At 47.5% G+C, this 19,884-nt stretch overlaps 1 protein-coding gene across 4 annotated transcripts in view; it reads left to right on the forward strand.

The window, feature by feature from the left end:
* Window positions 1–2,893: 2,893 nt before the first annotated feature.
* RALGDS (ral guanine nucleotide dissociation stimulator) overlaps window positions 2,894–19,884 on the forward strand; it is a 61,128-nt gene continuing 44,137 nt past the window's right edge. The window contains exon 1 of one of the 4 annotated variants that reach the window (XM_087914476.1): window positions 2,894–3,563. In XM_087914476.1, coding sequence (XP_087770602.1) covers window positions 3,546–3,563 — 18 coding nt within the window. In that variant the 5' untranslated portion in view covers window positions 2,894–3,545. Of the gene's footprint in view, window positions 3,564–13,339; window positions 14,045–19,884 lie in introns of those variants that run through there. The other 3 variants (XM_087914477.1, XM_087914475.1, XM_087914473.1) reach the window with 3 other exon arrangements.

The raw sequence follows: 19,884 nt of genomic DNA on the forward strand, positions 1-19,884 counted from the left end.
AGCCTGCAATGCTGCATTCCAACCACTGTGACACCACGACCCTTCCTTCCTCCCTCCCTCCCTCCATCTCCACCTAACAAATAGCACCTAGACTTATATACCACTTCACAGTGCTTTCACAGCCCTCTCTAAACAGTTTACAGAGTCAGCCTCTCATTTTATATATATATATATATATATATGAGAGTCTTCTCGTTTCTATAGCAACTCTCCCACTGGCTCCTTTTTCTATTGCCCAAAGCACCGGTGACCAAAATTAAATTTCAATTTTACACACACACACACACCCTAAAAAAAAAGAAAAGAAAAATTGAAATAAAAACGGCACGGGGTTTGCAATCACTTCCCGCCCCCTTCCTCCTCCGCCTGCTCCCGCATCGTTCAAGCATCGTCCCAGCATGTTTGAATAGAGAGGAAGCTTTGGGGTGGGCGGTTGGGCGTGGCTTCGATCACCTGGCGGGGTGGGTGGGTCAGGAGCTGGAAATCAGCATCCTCCTCCTTGGGTTTTTTGGGGGTAGTTGGAAATAGCCCCCTCCACTCCCTTTCTGGGGTCCTGTATGGACCAAAGAAACTGTCTCTGCAACCAGGTTGTAATCTGGAAATGGACCAGGGACCATCATCCCCACTTCTTTTCCTGCAATGCATCCTGTGGCATCTTGGGGGATAATTGAATTAAGTTTTTCAGGCTTTGCAGTGGGCAATTTGTTGGCATGTCACCCCCAAAAAACCCTTCCTTCCCCCTTGTGATAAGCAGGAGAGCCCTGCCTCGTGTGGAAACGCTGGCTGTGTGTCCTCTGTCCAGCCCAAATCAAACGCCTTGCAAGTGAGATTTATTTCATGTCATTATTTTAATTTGATTTTTTCTCCAACCGTGGGCGGCCTCGGTGGCTGCCAAGAGAGAGAAACTTCTCCAAACGCTCGAAGGGCTTGAATTGGGCTTTGGAGGCAGGACAACAGAACCCATCATCCTCCCCATCCTGGTTTCCAGCAGCCTGGCAGCTTCTCCGCGCAGGCAGCCCTTGACTTAACGACCAGGATTTCTGTCGCTAAGCGAGGTGCCGGTTAAGGCCCCCTCCCTCCTTCCCTATTTTACCACGTTTTTAAAAAATTTTTTGCCCTGTTGTGAAGAGAATCACTGCGGCCATTGAGTGAATCCCGCAGTCGCTGAGCGAATACAGCTTCTCCCATTGGCTGTCGGAAGCGACAAATGGCGCACATGGCCATCACGTGACCTGGGGGGCGTGGCCACCTTCATAAACCCAGGCGCCCAAGCACCTGAATTTTCATCATATGACCTGGTGGGTTTGCACACACACACACACACACACACACACCCTCCCCCGAGAAAGAGGGTCTCAGCATTGAGCAAAACACAGCAATTTTTGGCTTCCAGGTTCTGTTGGCAAAATAAAGCCAAACTCTGCACATGCTCAGGAACCCTGTCTCAGGACCCAGTTCAGATTTCATTCTCCTTAAAAGATTTCTTTCTGTGTGGTCAGGTTTGGGATAGCTGCAAATGACCTCCCTTCAAATTGGTTTATTATTTGGAGAAACCTACCTTCCTTTCCCTTCCTTCCTTCCTTCCTTTTTTCTTTCTTTCTCCTTTCCTTTTTCTTTCTTTCTTTTTCTTTTTATCGTTTTTCTTTCTTTTTCTTTCTTCCTCCTTTTCTTTCTTTCTTTCTTTTTCTTTCTTCCTTTCTCTTCCTTCCTTCCTTCTTTCCTTTTTCTTTCTTTTTCTTTCTTTCTTCCTTTCTTCCTCTTTTTATTTCTTATTTGCTTGATTTCCCTTTTTCTTTCTTCTTTCTTTCTCTCTCGCTTGCTTTCTCTCTCTCTCTCTCTCTCTCTCATTACATAAATGTTCAAATCCTTTTTTTTTTTTTTTTTGCTTTCGTTATTAAGTCAGAATCCTGCCCCCACAGAACTGACATGTGTGCTTTCTTTTTCAGTTCTCTGAGGGTTTTTTTTGTTTTGTTTTTACAAAAAAACATTATGCCTGCGAAGTAAGCTGTATAATAGCCCTCAAACGCAAACAATATCCCATTGATTGCCAATCAGTGAAACAATATTAATAACTTTAAAATATATAGCCACTATAATAACTGTCTTGGCTGCTGTGTGTATGCATTTTTTTGGGGGGGTTGGACATTTTAAGGTTTTTAATTGCTTTACCTGTTTTAGAATTTTGCAAGCTGCCTGGAATCACTGGGCTGAGAAAGCAACCCATCCATCATTAATCAATCAATAAAATAAATACTGTTATTTGAGGAATAAGCTCAGGACTGCTCAGATACCGTTGCCCTTCGTGTGTGTATCAGGGTGCTTTCAAAGCAAGGTAGCACCTCTCACCTAGGCTAGGTAGCTTTCCTTTTTCGGCACTCTGCAGATGCTCAGAGATAGCCTGGTTTTCTTGGTTTTCTTAGTATTCCACGGTTTTGTCTTTCAGGAGAAAGGACACTTGACAGACAGCCCAGGGGAGTGGGAGGTCTTTGACTATTATTATTATTATTATTATTATTATTAATCATTATCATTATCATTATCATTATTATTTTTATTATTATACTTTGCAAGGCAAGGAGACAGCTTAAGCCCCTTGAGCTGGCGAGCTGGCGCTCTGCACGCGCTCAGGAGCCCCAGGCAAACCGCTTTTGTGCGCGGTTCTTCTTGTTGTGACACACACACACACACACACACACACACACACACACACACACACACACACACACACACACACACACACACCTCTTGGGAAAGGGAGGGGGGGCTGAGTCACGTTAGCTCCCCGCCCCCTTTCCACGGCTGGATCCACGCTCCTTTCTCCCCGCCCCCCCCCGCCTTCCCCTTCCCGGCCTCGGGCGCTTCTCCTCGGCTCCTCCGCCTTCCAGGTCCTCCCCTCCTCAGGCGCGATCCTGAGCCCAAGCCGGCGCTGCCACCCGCTTCTTCTCCGCCCCGGGGAGGAAGGCGGTGGGCGGCGGGGAGTGTGGGGGGGTCTCCATGGGCGCTTTTGCAAGCTGCGCCCGCGGGGCGCGCTCGTCCGCCTCCCCCCACCGAAGGAAATGGACCAGAACCGGGTGCAATTGACGGGATCCGGGTGCAATTGACGATATCTGGGTGCAATGACGAGATCTGGGTGCAAATGACGAGATCTGGGTGCAATTGACGGGGATCCGGGTGCAATTGACTAGCTGCACCTGCCAGGCTCCCGGCGGCGGGCGAGGTGGATGGAGACGCCGATCGGGGATCGCCCCAGCTCCGCCCGGAGAAGGCGAGCAGGAAGCCGGGATTATTATGGGCTTGGACAGCTGTTGAGCAGCAGCAGCAGCAGCAGCAGCGAGGTGGCATCGGCGGCGCTCCCACGGCCAGCCCTGCGGTCCTCCTCCACCTGCCGCCTCTTCTTCTTCTTCTTCTCCCTCCTCTTCCTCCTCCTCCTCCTCCTCTCCTAGCGGCTCCCCGGGGCCTGGATCGCGCGCCCCTCCACCCCACCCGCCCCCGCCCCCGCCGCCTTTCTCCTCGCCCGGCTCCTTAGAAACGATGAGCGGCAAACCATGATGCTGGAGAGCCAGGTAAGGCAGGAGCGCGGCTGGGGGACACCTGGCCAGGTGAGGGAGGAGGGGGGAGGAAGGAAGGGGCTGGGGAGGGGCTCCGTCCTCACGACAGCCCCCCCCCCGCCCGCCTTGTTTGGAGGTGCGGGAGGGGGAGGGTTGGCTTCCCCGCGGGAGGAATCGCCTTCCCTGGCCCCCTGGCCCCAAACCTTGGCTCGGCACGTGTGAATGCAGCTGTTGGGGCTTGGAGGGCGCCGGGGAAAGCCCCAGTTCGCCTCTGGGAAAGGAGGAAGCGGATCTGGAGGAATGAAAGATCCACCCTGGCCGGGAGGGAACTGGGAAAGGCTACTAGCAGTAGTAGTCCACCCACAAGGCTCACGGATGTTGCTAAGGATTCATTAAAACAAGCTTTAATTGCGGGGAGTTTAAAGCAAGGGCCGCCACCCCCCTTCCCCCCCCCCACACACACACCCAGTGGTCATTGGCGGTGTTGGTGGGGTGGTCTAGATGATCCTTAGAGGCCTTTGGCATCTGGTGATATTTTTATTCTGTAGAAATAGCGGGAGGGAAGGAACTTGGCTACACCTTAGACCTAAGGGGTCTTCTTTTTCAAGCCCAGGGTTCAGCCCCACTGCTGGGTCCATATTGGGGGGGGGGGGGTGTTCCATAGTGACCTCCCACCTGGGTGGGTTGGTAATGATACCTCTGAATCATTACAATGACAGGTGGTCCTTGACATACGACGGCAATTGAGCCCGAAGTTTATGTTGCTAAGCGAGAAACTGGCTCCCTGAGTTTTGCTGTATTTTTTTTTTCCTGACCTTTCTTGGCGCCGTCGTTCAGCGAATCACTGCCATCATTGAGTTAGTAACGTGGTCGTTAAGTGAACCTGGCATTCCTGTTGACTTGGCTGCCCAGAAGGGCGCCGAATCGCATCGTCGTCGTAAACTAGGAGTCGGCGGCCGAGGGTTCGGATTTTGATCAGGCGCCCCATGGAGCTGCTACGACGGTTGTAAGCGTGTGAAAAATGGCCCTCAGCCGCTTCTCTTTCAGGGCTGTTGTAACATTGAACGGTCGCAAAATGAACTCTAGGTAGGAACGGAGGATGGGCAGTGCGGGGGTGAAGCTTTTAGGGGATTTGGACCCAGATCTCGCAATTGAGGCTAGAAGGATATTTGGGGCAAAGCCGTGGGACGCAATGTGCTTAAATTCCCAAGCTTTAGGATTGTGCTATTCCTCCCCAGTTTCGCCAGCTTCGTGATGGAGGAAGGATTACCTTGGAAACGTTAAAAGTACGTTGGCTGGTTTGCCAAATCGTGAATTTGGCTTCCAGATGGATGAGAAAGCCATAGATACTACTACTGATGATGATTGTGATTAAATCTTTAGTGAGATTCACAGCCTTTGGGGCTGGTTGGTAGCTCAACAGCTCGAGTCCTAACCCAGGACCCCGGAACTGTTCAGGTAGCGTCGGAGGATATAAGCTGTTCCACGCAGGGTGGTTTTTTTTGTAGAATCAGGGTATTCAAGTCTGATAAATTCAGGATTTCCAAAGGTGTTGCTCCAAGACCTCCAATCACAATTGGGATAACACAGGATTTCTTTTGGCAAAGTCGCTCCGTTTCCATTTGTAAGTCCCGATACTCTGTGATTTTTTCTTACTGCATGTCTACAATTTGTGCATCACCAGGTATTGCAGTGTCAATGAACCAAACCTTTTTCTTTTCAACTATTGTTATGTCAGGTGTGTTGTGGGCCAAATGCTTGTCTGTCTGAATTCTGAACTCCCATAAGATCTTGACTTTTTCATTCTCCAGAACCTTCTCAACCTGTTGTTGTTGTTATTATTATTATTATTATCATCATTATCATTCATCGCACAGTCAGCCAGATGTTCAGACTGGGTTTGGCATTTTTGTCTACCTATTGAGTCCTTCCCAAGGATCTGGGATAGGCAAATCTGGATGTTTGAGGGTGTTAACAGAGATCGCCGCAGGATGGAAGCTGTTCCAGGCCAAGCTGCCTTCTGCAATTGACCGATGGCAAATGTGTCAATGCCGACAATGTTCAAGAGCTGGCTCCAGTTGTTTGGGGACTGCTCCCAAGGCGCCTATGACTATGGGTACTACCCTTGCTTGCCTTTGCCACAGTCGTTCCATTTCTATTTGTAGGTCTTCGTATTTTATTATTGTTGTTATTATTGTTGTTATTTTCCTTCGAAGTTAAGGCACAAAGAGCCTCACCCTTTCTTGTGGAGCGGGGAGGGTCAATGGGAATTCAGCTGCTTTTTTCGGGCTTAGCCAAATAAGCACCTTGGCTGCTGACATCAGCATGAGCCAACAAGGCCTGTGTAGACTTGTGTTGTGTTGTGCTGCGTGTGCATGGGGAAAAAACGCACCGCCAGGCTTTAATTTTGGCTGTAAAAAACAACCTTACGTCTGAGAAGAGAGGGTTGGTTGACGGCGTCAGAGAAAACCTTTCCGTAGACAGAATAACAGAGTTGGAAGGGGCCTTCGAGGTCTCCTAGTCTAACCCTCCCCCTGCTCAAAGAGGAGACCCCCTACAGGATTCGGGATTACTTAACGGTTCTTCCTGATCTGGCCAGGAGGTGGCGCCAGCTGCTTTGGTGTAGATACAAAAAATACTTGTTCTATAGAAAGAACAATTTGTTCTGACATTTTATAATGACTAAATAATAGCAGACAAAGCTCCTGTGAATCACCATTTTGTATTTTCTGGCTTCTTTGTAGTAGCTGAAACTCTCTGCATTTCAGAGCATGCCTTTCCAGTCCCAGCTCAGCCCCGAAACTGGGATTATTATTATTATTATTATTATTATTTTGGCAAGCTTGATGGAAACAAGGCAGCATCACCCATTGCAGTGGGGCTGAGCTGGATTGGCTTAATTATCGGTGGTCCTCAACGCACAGCCACAACCGAGCCCAAGATGAGACGTTTGCTAAGTGAGCTCTGTCCCATTTTACAACCTTTCTTGCCACATTTCTGCAGTGGTTCACAGGGTTACTAAATTGTACCCATTGACTGTTTATCAGAAGGTCACAAAAGAGGATCGGATGGTCCCAGGAGCTTCCATTCGTTTACCTTAAAGAAGAGGGAGTCAAGCTATTCTCCAAAGCCCCCGAAGGGAGGAGGAGAAGCAACGGATGGAAACTCATCCAGGAGAGAAGCAACCTGGAACTAAGGAGGAATTTCCTGACAGGGAGAACAAATAACCAGTGGAACAATTTGCCTCCAGAAGTTGTAAATGCTCCAACACTGGAGGTTTTTTAAAAAGAGGTTGGATAACGATTTGTCTGAAATGCTATAGGGTTTCCTGCCTAAGCAGGGGGTTGGACTAGAAGACCTCCAAGGTCCCTTCCAACTCTTGTTATTCTGTTTATTCCATCCATTGCTTCTTGTCCTGGCCTTCAGGTCGTTTGGAGAGTCAAAATCAGGCCACCCCATCAAAGAGCCAAGCCATCGCAGTGGCACCCTTGCAAAGGGTCAAGTTTCCCTCTGACTTTAAAAGAAGGGCATTATAAAAATAGTCCGCCACCTTCCTGTTTTTTTGTTTTCAGCTCCCCCGTCTACGCTCAAAGTTGGGGATTTCCTGGGGTTTCCCTAATTGACTCTGCTGAGTTTCGGAATTCAGTTTGTCTTCAGTAGGTTGAGTTTGTGGTCTCCTGGCTGTTTCATTTTCTGAACGGTGGTTCTCTGCTGCCATCTTCTGCCCACCTAAAGCACCTGAACCTCCAACGGAGCGGGAGGAGGGGAGGAAGAAGAAGAAGAAGAAAGAGGGGAGGAAGGAGGAGAGGAAGGAGAAGAGGAGGAGGAGGAGAGGAAGAAGAGAGAGAGGAGGAGGAGAGAGAGGAAGAGAAAGAGGAGGAGAGGAAGGAGAAGGAGGAGAGGAGGAACAGGAGGAGAGGAAGAAGAAGAAAGTGGAGGCGGAGAAGAAGGAGGAGGAGAGGAAGAAGAAGAGGAAAAAGGAGGAGGAGAAAAAGATAATAATACTGATTTTTTTTTTAAAAAAATAATTTTGTAGTACAAACTGATAAAAAGCCCCTGATGAGCCAGTCCTGACCATTGCTATAAAAGAGCAAAGGAAGATAATGTGTTGCAAATATACTGTATAAAAGATTGAAAATGCAGAAATAACGACCTGTTAGGATAGTACAGGAAGGAAGGAAGGAAGGAAAGGGAAGGGAAGAAGAGGAGAGGAAAGAGGAAGAAAGGAAGGAAGGAAGGGAAGAAGAGGAGAGAGAAAATAGGAAGGAAGGAAGGAAGGAAGGAAGGAAGGAAGGAAGGAAGGAAGGAAGGAAGGAAGGAAGGAAAAGGAAGAAAGGAAGGAAAAGAAAGAATCTGGTTTCTCCAAATGATAAGCTGATTTGCAGGGAGGTCATTTGCAGCTATCCCAAACCCTGAACACACAATCATTGTTTTTCTTTTAAATTGCTCTGGTTTTGCCCACCCACAAAGTGCCAGGATCCCCTGGATTTTACTCCCCAGCCGAGGATCTATTGCCTCACTTTCTTTCCCAGTTCTGAGCCTGGTTTGGCAATCGGTCAAAGAAAATATTTTTGGGGAGGCAGAGTTGACGTCAAGAGCTGCGAGGTGACTGGCTGGCCAAATGCAAGGCCGTGTTTTGATTTCTCCCAAGAGGCAGATGAACAAGAGGAGTTAATCTAGATATAAAATTACAAAGGGAGTAAAGTGAGCGGACTGGCAACTCCTTCCAAGGTGTTTACGACAAACAATTGCCTGCATTTGCCCTTACATTTTTCTCCCTGTAATTTTAGGCACAGCAGAGCAGGCTCCGTGGATATACAGAATTGTTTCAGGCTGCAGATTGGGAATTGGCTAAACCCCTGAAAATGGAAATAATCCCTGTGTGTAGAAAATAAAAGTGTCAGGGGAATGGTGGCCATTTTCCTGATGACTGGTTTTCTGTATGAAAGTGTTTGTTTGTTTTTAAAGATAAGTAAAGATGACATATATCACAATTATGATATGCAAAAGGAAGAAGGGAGGGAGAAAAGAGGAAGAGAAAAGGGGGAAGGAAGGAAGATAAAAGAAGAAGGAAAAAGGGAAGGAAGGAAGATAAAAGGAAGGAAGGAATTAATTTTGAACGTGAATGAGGGAGGGAAGAAGAGGGGTCACAGGGAGGAGGGGGAGGGAAGACACGCCCTGTCTTCTCATATTTCCTCCAGGTGAGGCTGGGCTGGTGAGAAGGCTCCGCAAGGCACAGGGTGGTGATGTCACTCCAGATTTGGAAAGGCAGACATGAGGAACGCCTGGGCCTTTTTGGAAGATGGAAAACTCCCAGCTAGGTCACATCATCGGTGCAAGAAGGGAGGAAGAGGAGGAGGATCGTGGGGTCTTGGATGCTCTCTCAGCTCGGTTGCTTTCTTTCCGTCGTTTCGTGACCCGAACTAGGTAACGTCATCAGCCCAGAGTCATGAAGGTCTTTGGGGGTCTTGTAGTCCAATTTCTACACCCCCCCCCACTTCCTCAAGCAGGGGACCCTACATCGTTTCAGACAAACGGTTTTTCCAGCCTCTTCTTAAAAACCTCCAGTGACGGAGCCCCCACCGATCTGCATCCCTTTGAATATCTTCTCTTGCCCCCACCCCCAAAAAAAAAAATAAGGAGGAGGAAGAAGCTGAAGTATTTATCTCCAGCAGAGAAAGCGAACGCTTAAAGTTTAAATGTAATCTGTTGAATAGGAGGGATAACTTCAGGATAAACGTCACAGCTCCCCTTCCCATCAATGGATGGTCTCTCTCACTTTGTGTGTGTGTGTGTGTGTGTGTGTGTGTGTGTGTGAATGAGAGAGAGAGAGAGAGAGAGAGAGAGAGAGAGAGAGAGAGAGAGAGAGAGGAGGTTTGCATTTCACAGCATGTTAACCAGGTCAATTGAAGGCTCATTCATGCTGTGCCAAGCTTGATTAATGTTCCCCTTGGTGAGATTCATGCACAAAGCTATTGTTCAATTCTAGGTCACCGTCTTCTGTAAACCTAGAGAAACAACGTAAATCGGTAACCAGGTTAATGATCCGAATGTGCGAATGATCCTTTCAAGGTTTTTTTTTTAGGCTACTGAAAGCCCTGGGAATTCTCGTGACCCCCTTGAATTTTGAACTGTCTCCAATAACCCTATATAGATTTTGGTCCGTTTCCCCCACCCCTGACATCTCTGACATGTTGCACAGAGACCCCCACAAGCCAAAAGAGATGATGGCTTAGAGGTATAAACCGAATTTTAGAGGCTTCGTATTTTGGGGGGGCGATGTTGTTAAAAGGACACAAAATGCTCCCATGTTACTTCTGAGCAAAATCCTCTCCACCCCACCCGCACGAGGGCCATCGTCGTACGCTTTGTAAGCATGGCAACGTTGCATGTGGCTGTCTCCATGACAACCGTGTGTGGTACCCAGCAGGAAAGATGGAGAAGGATGGGGAAAACCCGTTGCTGAATTGTGGTAGGTTTCCAAAAAATCACACACACCCCACTCCATTTTTTTACAACCTAATCTGACAACATCCCATTTAGTTCGGTCATATTCAGGGGATGGTTGGTGAAAAATGCCCAAAACTACAGACCAGTTTTGGACGAGGTAATTATCTTCCCACTTTCTTTGGAGTTAGGCAGGTGGGTGGGGAGAATAATTTCCCCCATTTTGAACACCCACAAATCTGTTGTATCTTGCAAACTGCCTTTGCTTTGCCATAAAAAAAAAAGATGAATGATAATAATGCAACTCGACAGGTAGACAAAAAGGTCAAATCCAGTGTAAACATCTGACTGACTGGGTGATGAACCATAAGGATACATCAGTCAATTGCGGAAGGCAGCTTCCCTTAGAACAGCTGACGTCTTGGGTGGAATCTCTGCAACCCCATCAAACGACACCGTCTTGCTTGTTTCGGGTCCCTGGGAAGGCCTCGATAGGCAGCCGAAAATGCCAGATCCAGTCTCCACATCTGGCTGCAACGAACCATAAATAATACATCATGCAAATTAGAGCCTTTGCGCCGTGGGATAAATTAATAATAAGAAGCGGTACAAAATGAAGAAGCTCAAATGCTCGGGGACTTTCGAATTCAAACGGGTCAGATTGAAGAATTGTCGATTAAAAAAAAAGACAAAACAATCGCTGATAAGAAAAGACAATAACCAAAAAAAAGTCTGGATTGTGGATGTGGCAGCGCCCGGAGACAGCAGAACAGAAGGAAAAAGAACTGGGGGGAAAAAAATATCACCAAACACAAAAGTGTCTATGGAGAATCTCAGCCCTCCAGGTCATGGTTGTTGTCCCAAAAGTCAACTGGACTTTCTGGTTTTTCTTTGAAGACATTTCACTTCTAGTCCAATAAGCTTCTTCCGCTTCCCCATTATCCAGTCTGAGCTGAAGAATCAATCAATCAATCCCCAAAGGGCTGCCTAGAAAGGGGACATTTTGAACTTAACAGACCTGAATATTCTGACTTTGCAAAAAAACAAAACCCAAAACCCACCTTACTTGGAACGGCCTATATACCATTCCTGGGGTTTTTTTTCTCCCCTTACCAGAAACAATTAAAAAAAAAAACCTGCTGAGAAATAGAAACCCAGAAATAGCTGTATGTATAATTGCTTCCCTTCCCCACAATGCAGTTATCCCTCTGAGAGGCTGTTTCGATAATCCCTTTTTTTTTTTTTAATTTCTCCTTTTCGGTGAGCTGAGCGCCGACTTTGACAAACTCCACCGGGCTCTCTTTTGGACCTGCGCCCAAATCCCACCCCTGATGGCACCGTTCAGATTTTTGAACGACTTCTCTCTGAAAACCTCTCCGGGGCAAGATTGGAGAGAGAAGGAAACAGAAAAATCCAGATAACGCCCCACCAATGAGCTTTCCTGAGTAATTGAAGAGCAGGTGAATTTCCAGCAAGGGCTCCCTAGCCACTCTGCTTTTTCTCATCACCTTAAAAACAAGAATTCCAAATTCTCTTGGCTTTCCTCTTTCCGGAATTGAGAGCAAAAGGCTTGAAGATGGTGCTTAATGTGGCTTCTTGACCATCCCATGTTGTTCTTGTGCATTGAATGCCTCAATTTCCTTTGGAATTAACGGATGTTTAGGGTGGCAACATCCTGCAAACTCTGTTCCCCGTTGGCTTCAGGGGTGGGGGGGAAGGAACTTCCTTGTCATGTCCGCAACCCCCCCTGTTCTGTTGCTGGCTTTAACCTGGGTTAAAGGTGATCGGAAACGGCCCGTGGTTTCAAAACAATGCTAGTTTTGTTGTTTGGAGCCTGGAAACGGGGTTGGGAGGAGATTTAGTTAAGGGAGAAAGACAGTGCAGTACAAATGATGGCCGAATAAAATTGAACCTCCCATTTTGCAAGTAGATGTGGTTGGAAGCACGTTGTGTCGTGTTGCGTTGGGACAGAGCAGTAAGCAAATCTGCCCAGTACTGTCTGTTTATGTCTTGGGGTCCTTGGGGGCTCTCTGAGCTTGGTGGTTTTCTTGCAGACGTTTCATTACCCAACTAGGTAACATCATCAGTGCTAGAAGGCAGTGGGGTTTGGGGAGTGGAAGAAGGAGAAGAGGAGATGGAGGAGGAGGACTGTGGGATCCTTGTGGCTGTCTGAGCTTGTTTCTTGCAGACGTTTCATTACCCCAAACTAGGTAACAACATCAGTGCTACCGTAGAAGGAAAATATTCCCTTGTAACACTGATGATGTTACATAATTTGTCATGAAACGTCTGCAAAAAAACCACCAAGCCCCTCACATTTCAACCCTGAGCTACAAATGTTCTCCTTTACTGCTTACCCCTTGGTGTAAATTTGGGGTTATTCTGCCAACTCACGCGAATTTGTGATGGGAAGGAAAGCGGTGAGGCTCCATTGCTAGATCAATCAACTCAAGAACCAGTTGATTGATTGGTGCATCTGAGAAGTCAGTGCAAGATCTTCAAACATCTTTTCTCTGCTTCCGTTACCAATGAAGTGTATCTTTTCCCAAGTGCTAACCCTTCATTTGCTTGGGGAAAACTTGCTTTAATGTCCCCAGTTCTGATCTCCCTCCATTTTATTATAATTATAATTATTATTAATTTTTATTGATCCCATTTTGAAACCATCCATCTCACTCACAAAGGGAGAGACTGCCCTACTTAAAATCCACCGGGGAAGAGTTGGTCTGTCTCTCTCTTTCTTTCTCTCCTCTTTCCCCTTTCTCTCTCTCCCAATCTCTCTCTCTCTCTCTCTCTCTCTTTCCTCTCTCCCTCTTATCTCTCCCCTCTTCTCTCCTCCAATCTTTCTCTGTGTCTCTCCTTTTCTCTCTCTTTTTCTCTTTCCTTTCTCTCTCTCTCTCTCTCTCTCTCTTTTTCTCTCCTCCCCATTCTCTCTCTCTCTCCTCTCCCTCTCTCTCTCTTTCTCTCTCTCTCTTCCTTTCCCTCTCCCTCATTCTCTCTCCCCCAATCTTTCTCTGTGTCTCTCCTTCTCTCTTCTTTCTATTCTCTTTCTCTCCTCCCTCTCCTTTTCTCTCTCTCTCCCCTCTCTCTCTCTTTCTCTCCCTCTCTTCTCTTTTTCTATTTCTCTCTCTCTTCTCTCCCCTCCCTCTCCTCTTTTCTCTCTCCCTCCTCTCTCCCTCCCTCTCTCTCTCTCTCTCTCTCTCTCCTTGGCAGAGGGGGATGCCCAGCGTAGGGTTTTCCTGCAGAAATGCAGAGCTAAGGGAATATGAATTCAGGTTTCCCACCCCTGCCGTGCCCTTGACGGGCGAGGGAGGGCGTTCCCCTCTCCAGCAAGGAGGGGGGTTGAGCTGGAGGTGGGGGGGGGTTCAGAGAAAGAGAAGGAGAAACGTGCCTGCGTCAACCTCCCCCTCCTCCCCCTCCTCCCCCTCCTCCCCCTCGACCCTTTTGTGCTTTCTCTGCCATGGATGACTGCAGACTCCCAGCCTTGCAGTAGCCCGACCCAAAGGAAGAGACCTGTTGTGTCTCGGGAGACAATGCAGAGACTCGAACCGAGCGCCCGGCCTTTAAGGGAGGAGAAGGCTGGGGAGCTGCTGGGGGCAGCAGGAATTCGGGGGAAGCCCAGCCGAGGGAAAGCAGGTTGAGCTTCAAAGGAGGTGCCTGCCTTCCTGCCTGCCTGCCAGAGGTGTGGACAGGATCCCTGACGATGACCCACAGCCTGGGCACACAGACGCCGCCTGTGGAATCGCCCCGGAGAGCTTCTCTCGCTGGTGCTGGTGCTGGTGCTGCTGCGGTGGTGCTGGTGGACACCGTGTCTGTTGGCGACCTGTTTCACTGGCGCTGAGGCGAGGGAGGGAAGGAGGGAAGGAGGGAGGGCTCCATCCGCCATAAGCCAGGAGTCGAGGGGGGGGTGTTTCCAGGTGAGAGCCCAGCTTGGCTGCCCAGCCGCCCCGAGGATGGAAAGCAAACCTCTGTTCAGCATGCAGAAGGCGCTGGTGCAGCCTTTCCAGATGTGCATGTTGGATATCCCCTTGAGCGTGCAAGACGACGATGTGAGTAGCCAGGCTGGGGAGGGGAGGGAGAGATTTGGGGAAGGGGATGGAGGCGGGGGGGAGGGGGGGAAGCCTGGGACAAGGTTTGGGGGAAGGGAGAAAAAGAATAGGGCAAGATATGGGCTTTATGTGATCAGCGGTTAGACAGAAAAGTAGGAAACTGAAGTGTAACGTAGGAATAATGAAGACGTTGCAAGTGGTTATTTTTGAGTGAGTTATAAATGTTATGAAGAAGTGAGGTTTGCGCTAAAGGACAACACGGGTGTGAAATGAAGAGCCTGGTGACAGTGTAATCAGAATATAATATGATATGGAAAGTTAATGAATGGAATAGAAAGGCAAAGCTAAGAGGAAAGGACCGTAGATATTGCACACGAGACTTACGTACCAACCGACACACGGTGTAAATGAAAGAAGGTTTTATTTGTTATGTTTGCTGTAAAAAAAAATTAAAAAAACTTTTTTTATTAAAAATAAAAAAGGGTTTTTGGGGAAAGAAGGTTCCCTCCTCTCAATGCTTCACACTCCTGCCTGCCAGAGAAGTTTCCGCAATTGCCTTTGTTTGGGCACCGGGCGCTGCTGCTGCTAACCAGCAATTTTCAAAAAGGGGAATTTTTTCCTGGCAGGATCCTATGTTGCCCACCTATCCAAACGCTGCCAAGCAGCTGCCTCGCCCAGAGGCTCCAAAATTGCCCCGAAGCCCCAAGGGAGGAAGCTAAGATGAGTCCTGGGTGCGAGAGATCCCTTCCTAGACACGGCGTGGGGGGGAAAACCAGGGTTTGGCCTTGGGTTTGTTTATTTTTTTTAATCTATTAAATGTTTAGGCCGCCTGTTGTAACTCTGCAAAAAGGGAGCCGCCTTTTGAGGCTACTCCCAGTCTGGTTCTAGGGATTTCATCTTGCTTATTAATTGCCTCCCACACACCAGCAAACACCCGGTGGTAAAACTTCTCTTGGGGGAATAATAATAATAATAACAACAGTAATCGTAATAAAATCCAGATTGTGACCTCAGAAATCGAGCCTTCCTGCAGCTCTCTTGGAATATTTTTTTGCCACTCCTGGCTGGGGGAAAAAACATCCCTTCATTTGGGACTTTTCCCAAGTAGGCTTTGCTCACAGGGGAGCTGAATTGGGGGTCTCCAGAGTGCAGAGCAGAGACCCCCCCACTACCAGTGAAGAGTTGGCATCTGTCTGGACCTACCAAGGTTCCCCCAGGCACCTGGGAGTGAGGTTGGGGGTTGAGGGTCCAACCCACCCTCCCTGTGCACGATATACTGGGGGTGGGTGGGTGGTAAAAAATGCAATTTTAGCCAGGATGGCAAGGAAGCTACAGAGGTAGTCCTCGTGTTACGACCGACACCAGAATTCCCGTTGCTCAGCAAGGCAGTTGTGATGTGAGTTTCGCCTCGTTTTACAACCTTCCTTGCCGCCACCGTTCAGCCCATTGCTGCCGTCGTTAAGCTAGTCCCACGGTCCTTAAGTGAACCGGGCTTTCCCCGTGCATGTTGCTTGTCAGAGGGTCACAGACGTGGCATCACCGGGGAGGCTGCTCTTGTCGTAAAGACGGGTCGGTTGCCAAGTCTCTAGACTCTTGATCGAAATGGCTGCGACGGTTGTAAGTGCGAGGACTGTCTGAAAGTACTTCTTTTCACGGCAATGCCGACGGTCGTTCAAACGAAAAAAGAAGTCATATCCGGATTTACTGATTAAATAAGGGCGGAATATGGAGAGCGGTTCTTTCGTTTTAACGTTTGTGTGATTGTTAAGTTGAGGGCAACTTGTCCATTGTGAGTTTCACCGTCCACATTTAGGGTGTTTCTCAGCCTGGACCCTTAATGGATGGGATGACCTTGACTCCAGAAGTTGTGAGCGCTGCATCCCTGGACGCTTTTAAGAGGAGACTGGACAGCCCGTTGTCTGGAATGGGAGGGGGGTCTCTTGCGTCTGGAAGAAAAAGCTGCAAATATTCTCCTTTATTCATCTTTCTAGACTTTGGCTCGTCCATAGACGGAGCCGCTTGAAATTGTGTCATAATTATGCCCGCTTGCTCTGATGGCCATTGTACTTTCTCCGTGGGAAAATGGCTTCTTTTCACACCCCGTGTTTCAACGGGGCCTGTCGGCGGCGGCTGAAACACCCAGGATGCAGCTCTGAAAGTTTGACTGTTTTGCCTGGAGCGAAGGAGGTATTGACCCAGCACGTGGCTGGAAAGTTCAGCATATTCCCCGGAGCTGAATTTGAATCAAATGAGAATCGTAAATGAAATCCACGCAAGGACAGTCTGGCCTGGATTGATAAAAAGTGACCAGGCTTGAAGACAAAATGTCCTTACTCCTTCCTTTTTATTTTTCTTTCTTTCCTTTCCCTTCCTTTCCCTTTTATTTCTTCCCTATCCCCTCTCTCCTCTCCTCTCTCTTTCTTTTTCTCTCTCCCACTCCTTCACTCATCCATTAATGTCCTTTTTTCCCTTCCCTTCCCTCAATGTCAATTTCACCAAGCCTTTCTAATAATTGATTTCTCTTCTTTTTATTTATTAATTAAATTTATTGGCTACCCATCTTCCTTCCCTTCCATTCTCTTCCCTTCCTCTTTCTTCCTTTCCTTTCCCCTTTCCTTCTCTTCTTCTTCCTCTTCTTCTTCCTCTTCTTCTTCTTCTTCTTCTTCTTCTTCTTCTTCTTCTTCTTCTTCTTCTTCTTCTTCTTCTTCTTCTTCTTCTTCTTCTTCTTCTTCTTCTTCTTCTTCTTCTTCTTCTTCTTCTTCTTCCTCCTCCTCCTCCTCCTCCTCCTCTCTCTTAATTCCCTCTTAGGAGACAGCACAGTTGCAACCCTAAACCCGCCCAACCACTTGGCCTTCAAAGAAAGTTTGGCTCTAAATATAGATGACTTTCCCAAAAGCTGCAATTAGCAACACCTCCAGGGTTTGGGCTGGGCATTGCCTGCCAGTGGACACTGCAGCTGCCACGAAGCCCTACCTGTCGAGTCATCCAACGAGCACCGTGCACCTGTCTGGCTTTGACATAACTTGGTGATGTGTCTTGTATCTAGGTTGTTACCCGGCTCCCTGGGAGGGCATATTACTGCGTTCCTAGAAGAAATAAGGATTTTTTTTATCTTGAGTTGCCTAACAACATCACACTCAGAATACTTTGTCCAGTTCTAGTCGCCATGACACAGCACAAAAAAGATGTCGCTGTATCCCTCTGTTAATGCAACTCAGGACTGTGTTGGCTTTGGAAAGAGATTGGAAAAACATTTGCCTGAGATGGTAGGATGACTCCTGTCTTGGGCCGAGGGTTAGACTAGAAGACCTCCAAGTTCCCATCTAATGTTTTTATGAAGTTAGCGGCCACTTCTTGGACTCCAAAAATCCCTCTTTAATCTTTGTGCATTATTGCTGGTGTGTGTGTGTGTGTGTGGAGGAACCACCATGGAAAATGTTTTTTTGCCTTGGGTGTTAAAATCATTTAGCTGTTTCCAGAGCTTTGATTTTCTGGTTCATGGTACTTCATGTTCCATACTAAGCAGCAAACCATCTTTACGGGGTTTGTTTACGAGTTATTACATTTTAAAAAACGGTTGTTTAAAAAGCTGCATCCCTCCGGACAGGGTACAAAAGCAGTGTAAAAATGAGGACAATAAAGTTGACATTAACCATGACAGGAACATCAACACATCATAAGATCAACATTAAAAAAGAAATGAGAGAATTGTTAAAAAAAAAAAATCACATTAATTATTAAACTAGAAATGCTTTGCAGCCCAGCTGGATGCTCTCTGGTGCTTCTAACATGTTAAGGAAAGGGAAACAAGCATTTTTTTTTTTCTGACTGGGTAGTAAAGACTTTTTGAGGCAAATCTGCTGATTTTGGAACTTAGAAACCCAGAAGGAAGAAGTTGACAAATCTGCATTGCAAAGAATTTTGGGAAGTGATGTTCCGAGGAGTGAAAACGTGTTGAGGAACATGTAAAATCTGTCCCCAAATGCTCTTTATTAGTGGAAAGCTTGCGCGTATGTAGAAAATACAGAGAGGCCTGGAATTACAACCGCGGTCGAATTTCCATGGGCAAGCTAGGCGATTGTTTAAGTGAGTCGGGCCTAATTTTACAACCTTTTTTTTTTTTTTTGGCCACAGTTGTTAAGTGAATCATGCGGTCCTTAAGCAAGTCCGGCTTCCCCTCTGGATTGTTCTTGTTGGGTGCTTGCGAACGGTGACTCCTGAGACGCTGCAGCCGTCGTAAGTGCATGCTGGTTGCCAAGTGCCCGGATTTTGATCCTGTGACTGTGGGGAAAATGCTGTGATGGTCGTAAGTGTGAGGACTGCTTGCAAATCCCCTTTTTCAGGGTTGTTACAACTCCTTTGAAGGGCCCTCCTGTGAAAGAGATCAACTTTCCATTCCTCTGCGTTTGGTACCTGTCAAAACGTAGTTAGCAAAACGTAGGAAAAATGTGATCTCTGCATCTCGGGATGTGAAAACCTAAATAGTTTTTTTAAAAAAAAAAATTCATTGATTCCATCCCTCTGGATCTTTTATACAGAGGTATACCGATTAACAGATTTGGAAGGGACCTTGTAGGTCATCTAGTCCAGCTCCCTGCCCTCTCCTTCAGCCAGAAACACGGCTGCTTCGGTTTGTCTTCCATGTCTTGCGTGAACTCGGGCAAACCGTGGTTTGTAAACCATTCAGGCAGCAACATGGAAGCCCCCCCCAAAGGTGGTTTATTCCGTAAATCGGAGTCCAACCATCTGACAGTTTTTGCCAGCCGCCAAATTAAAACCATGCGTCTGGGGGAAAACCCAGAGGCTTTGCCAGGGAATATTTGACACTTTTATTAGCCACGATTAGCTGACCCCAAGGAACCCAGTTTTGCAGACTTTGCATCCTGCAAGCACAGAATAATATTCTACTCATAAATTAACCGAATTCCTATGAATATAGTGGGCGAAATGTTGCTGACTGTGTGTTTCCTGCAGACCGCACAGCTTTGATCTTTCAAGTTAACTTGTTTTTACTTTTTTTTTTTGGTTTTCCTTAGTCCCCCCGGATTTATTTCCTTCCAGGAAAAAGCCTGGGGCCCCCTCCTTTTTCAAAGCCCCCCCCCCAAAGTAAAGAAAACAAACACGGTTGGTGGTGGTCTGGTTTTCTCAAGATTGGAGAGATTAGCTAAGCAAACCAGCCCTGAAAACAATAGGCTGATTTTCTTGATGTTGGTTTCCAGGTCAATTGTTGGACAGTTTGCTTAACTCTTTGCTTTCCAAAATGGCTTCTCTTTCATCTCTCTCTCTCTCTCTCTCTCTCTCTCTCTTTTATCTCTCTCCTTCCCTCTATCTCTCTTTCATCTCTTTCTCCCTCTCTCTTTCAACTCCCTCTCCCTTCCTCTCTTTCTCTCTCTTCATCTCTTCCTCCCTCCCTCTCTCTTTCATCTCTCTCTCCCTTCCTCTCTCTATCTCTCTCTCTCTCTCCCCCTCCCTCTCTTTCACACATACATAAGGCGTTGCTTCGTGCAGATCTTCTGGGGAGCCAGAGGGCAAACCTCATGGGGCAATCTCGCAGGTTGTACGTTTCACAGTTGGCACGTCAGCACCACAATCCCAACAAGGTGGAAATCCTTCCAACCCCACCGATACGAGGCAGAGAACCGTCTTCTAGTATCGCAGCTAATTCTGTCCGGGGGAAGGTCAAAACCAGACAGTTTGGTCGAAGGATCACTGACGGTCAGGCTCCAAGGAGGGACCTTGGGCCATTCTTCTCTCCAGTCCTGCTCAGGGTTTTCCTGGGTAGATAACAGAAGAACAGAGTCAGAAGGGACCTGGGAGATCATCTATTCCAACCCCCAAAC

Source organism: Pseudonaja textilis, chromosome 17, assembly GCF_049901715.1.
Source record: "Pseudonaja textilis isolate UNSWEBS1 chromosome 17, rPseTex1.2, whole genome shotgun sequence".
Classification (NCBI taxonomy): Eukaryota; Metazoa; Chordata; class Lepidosauria; order Squamata; family Elapidae; genus Pseudonaja; species Pseudonaja textilis.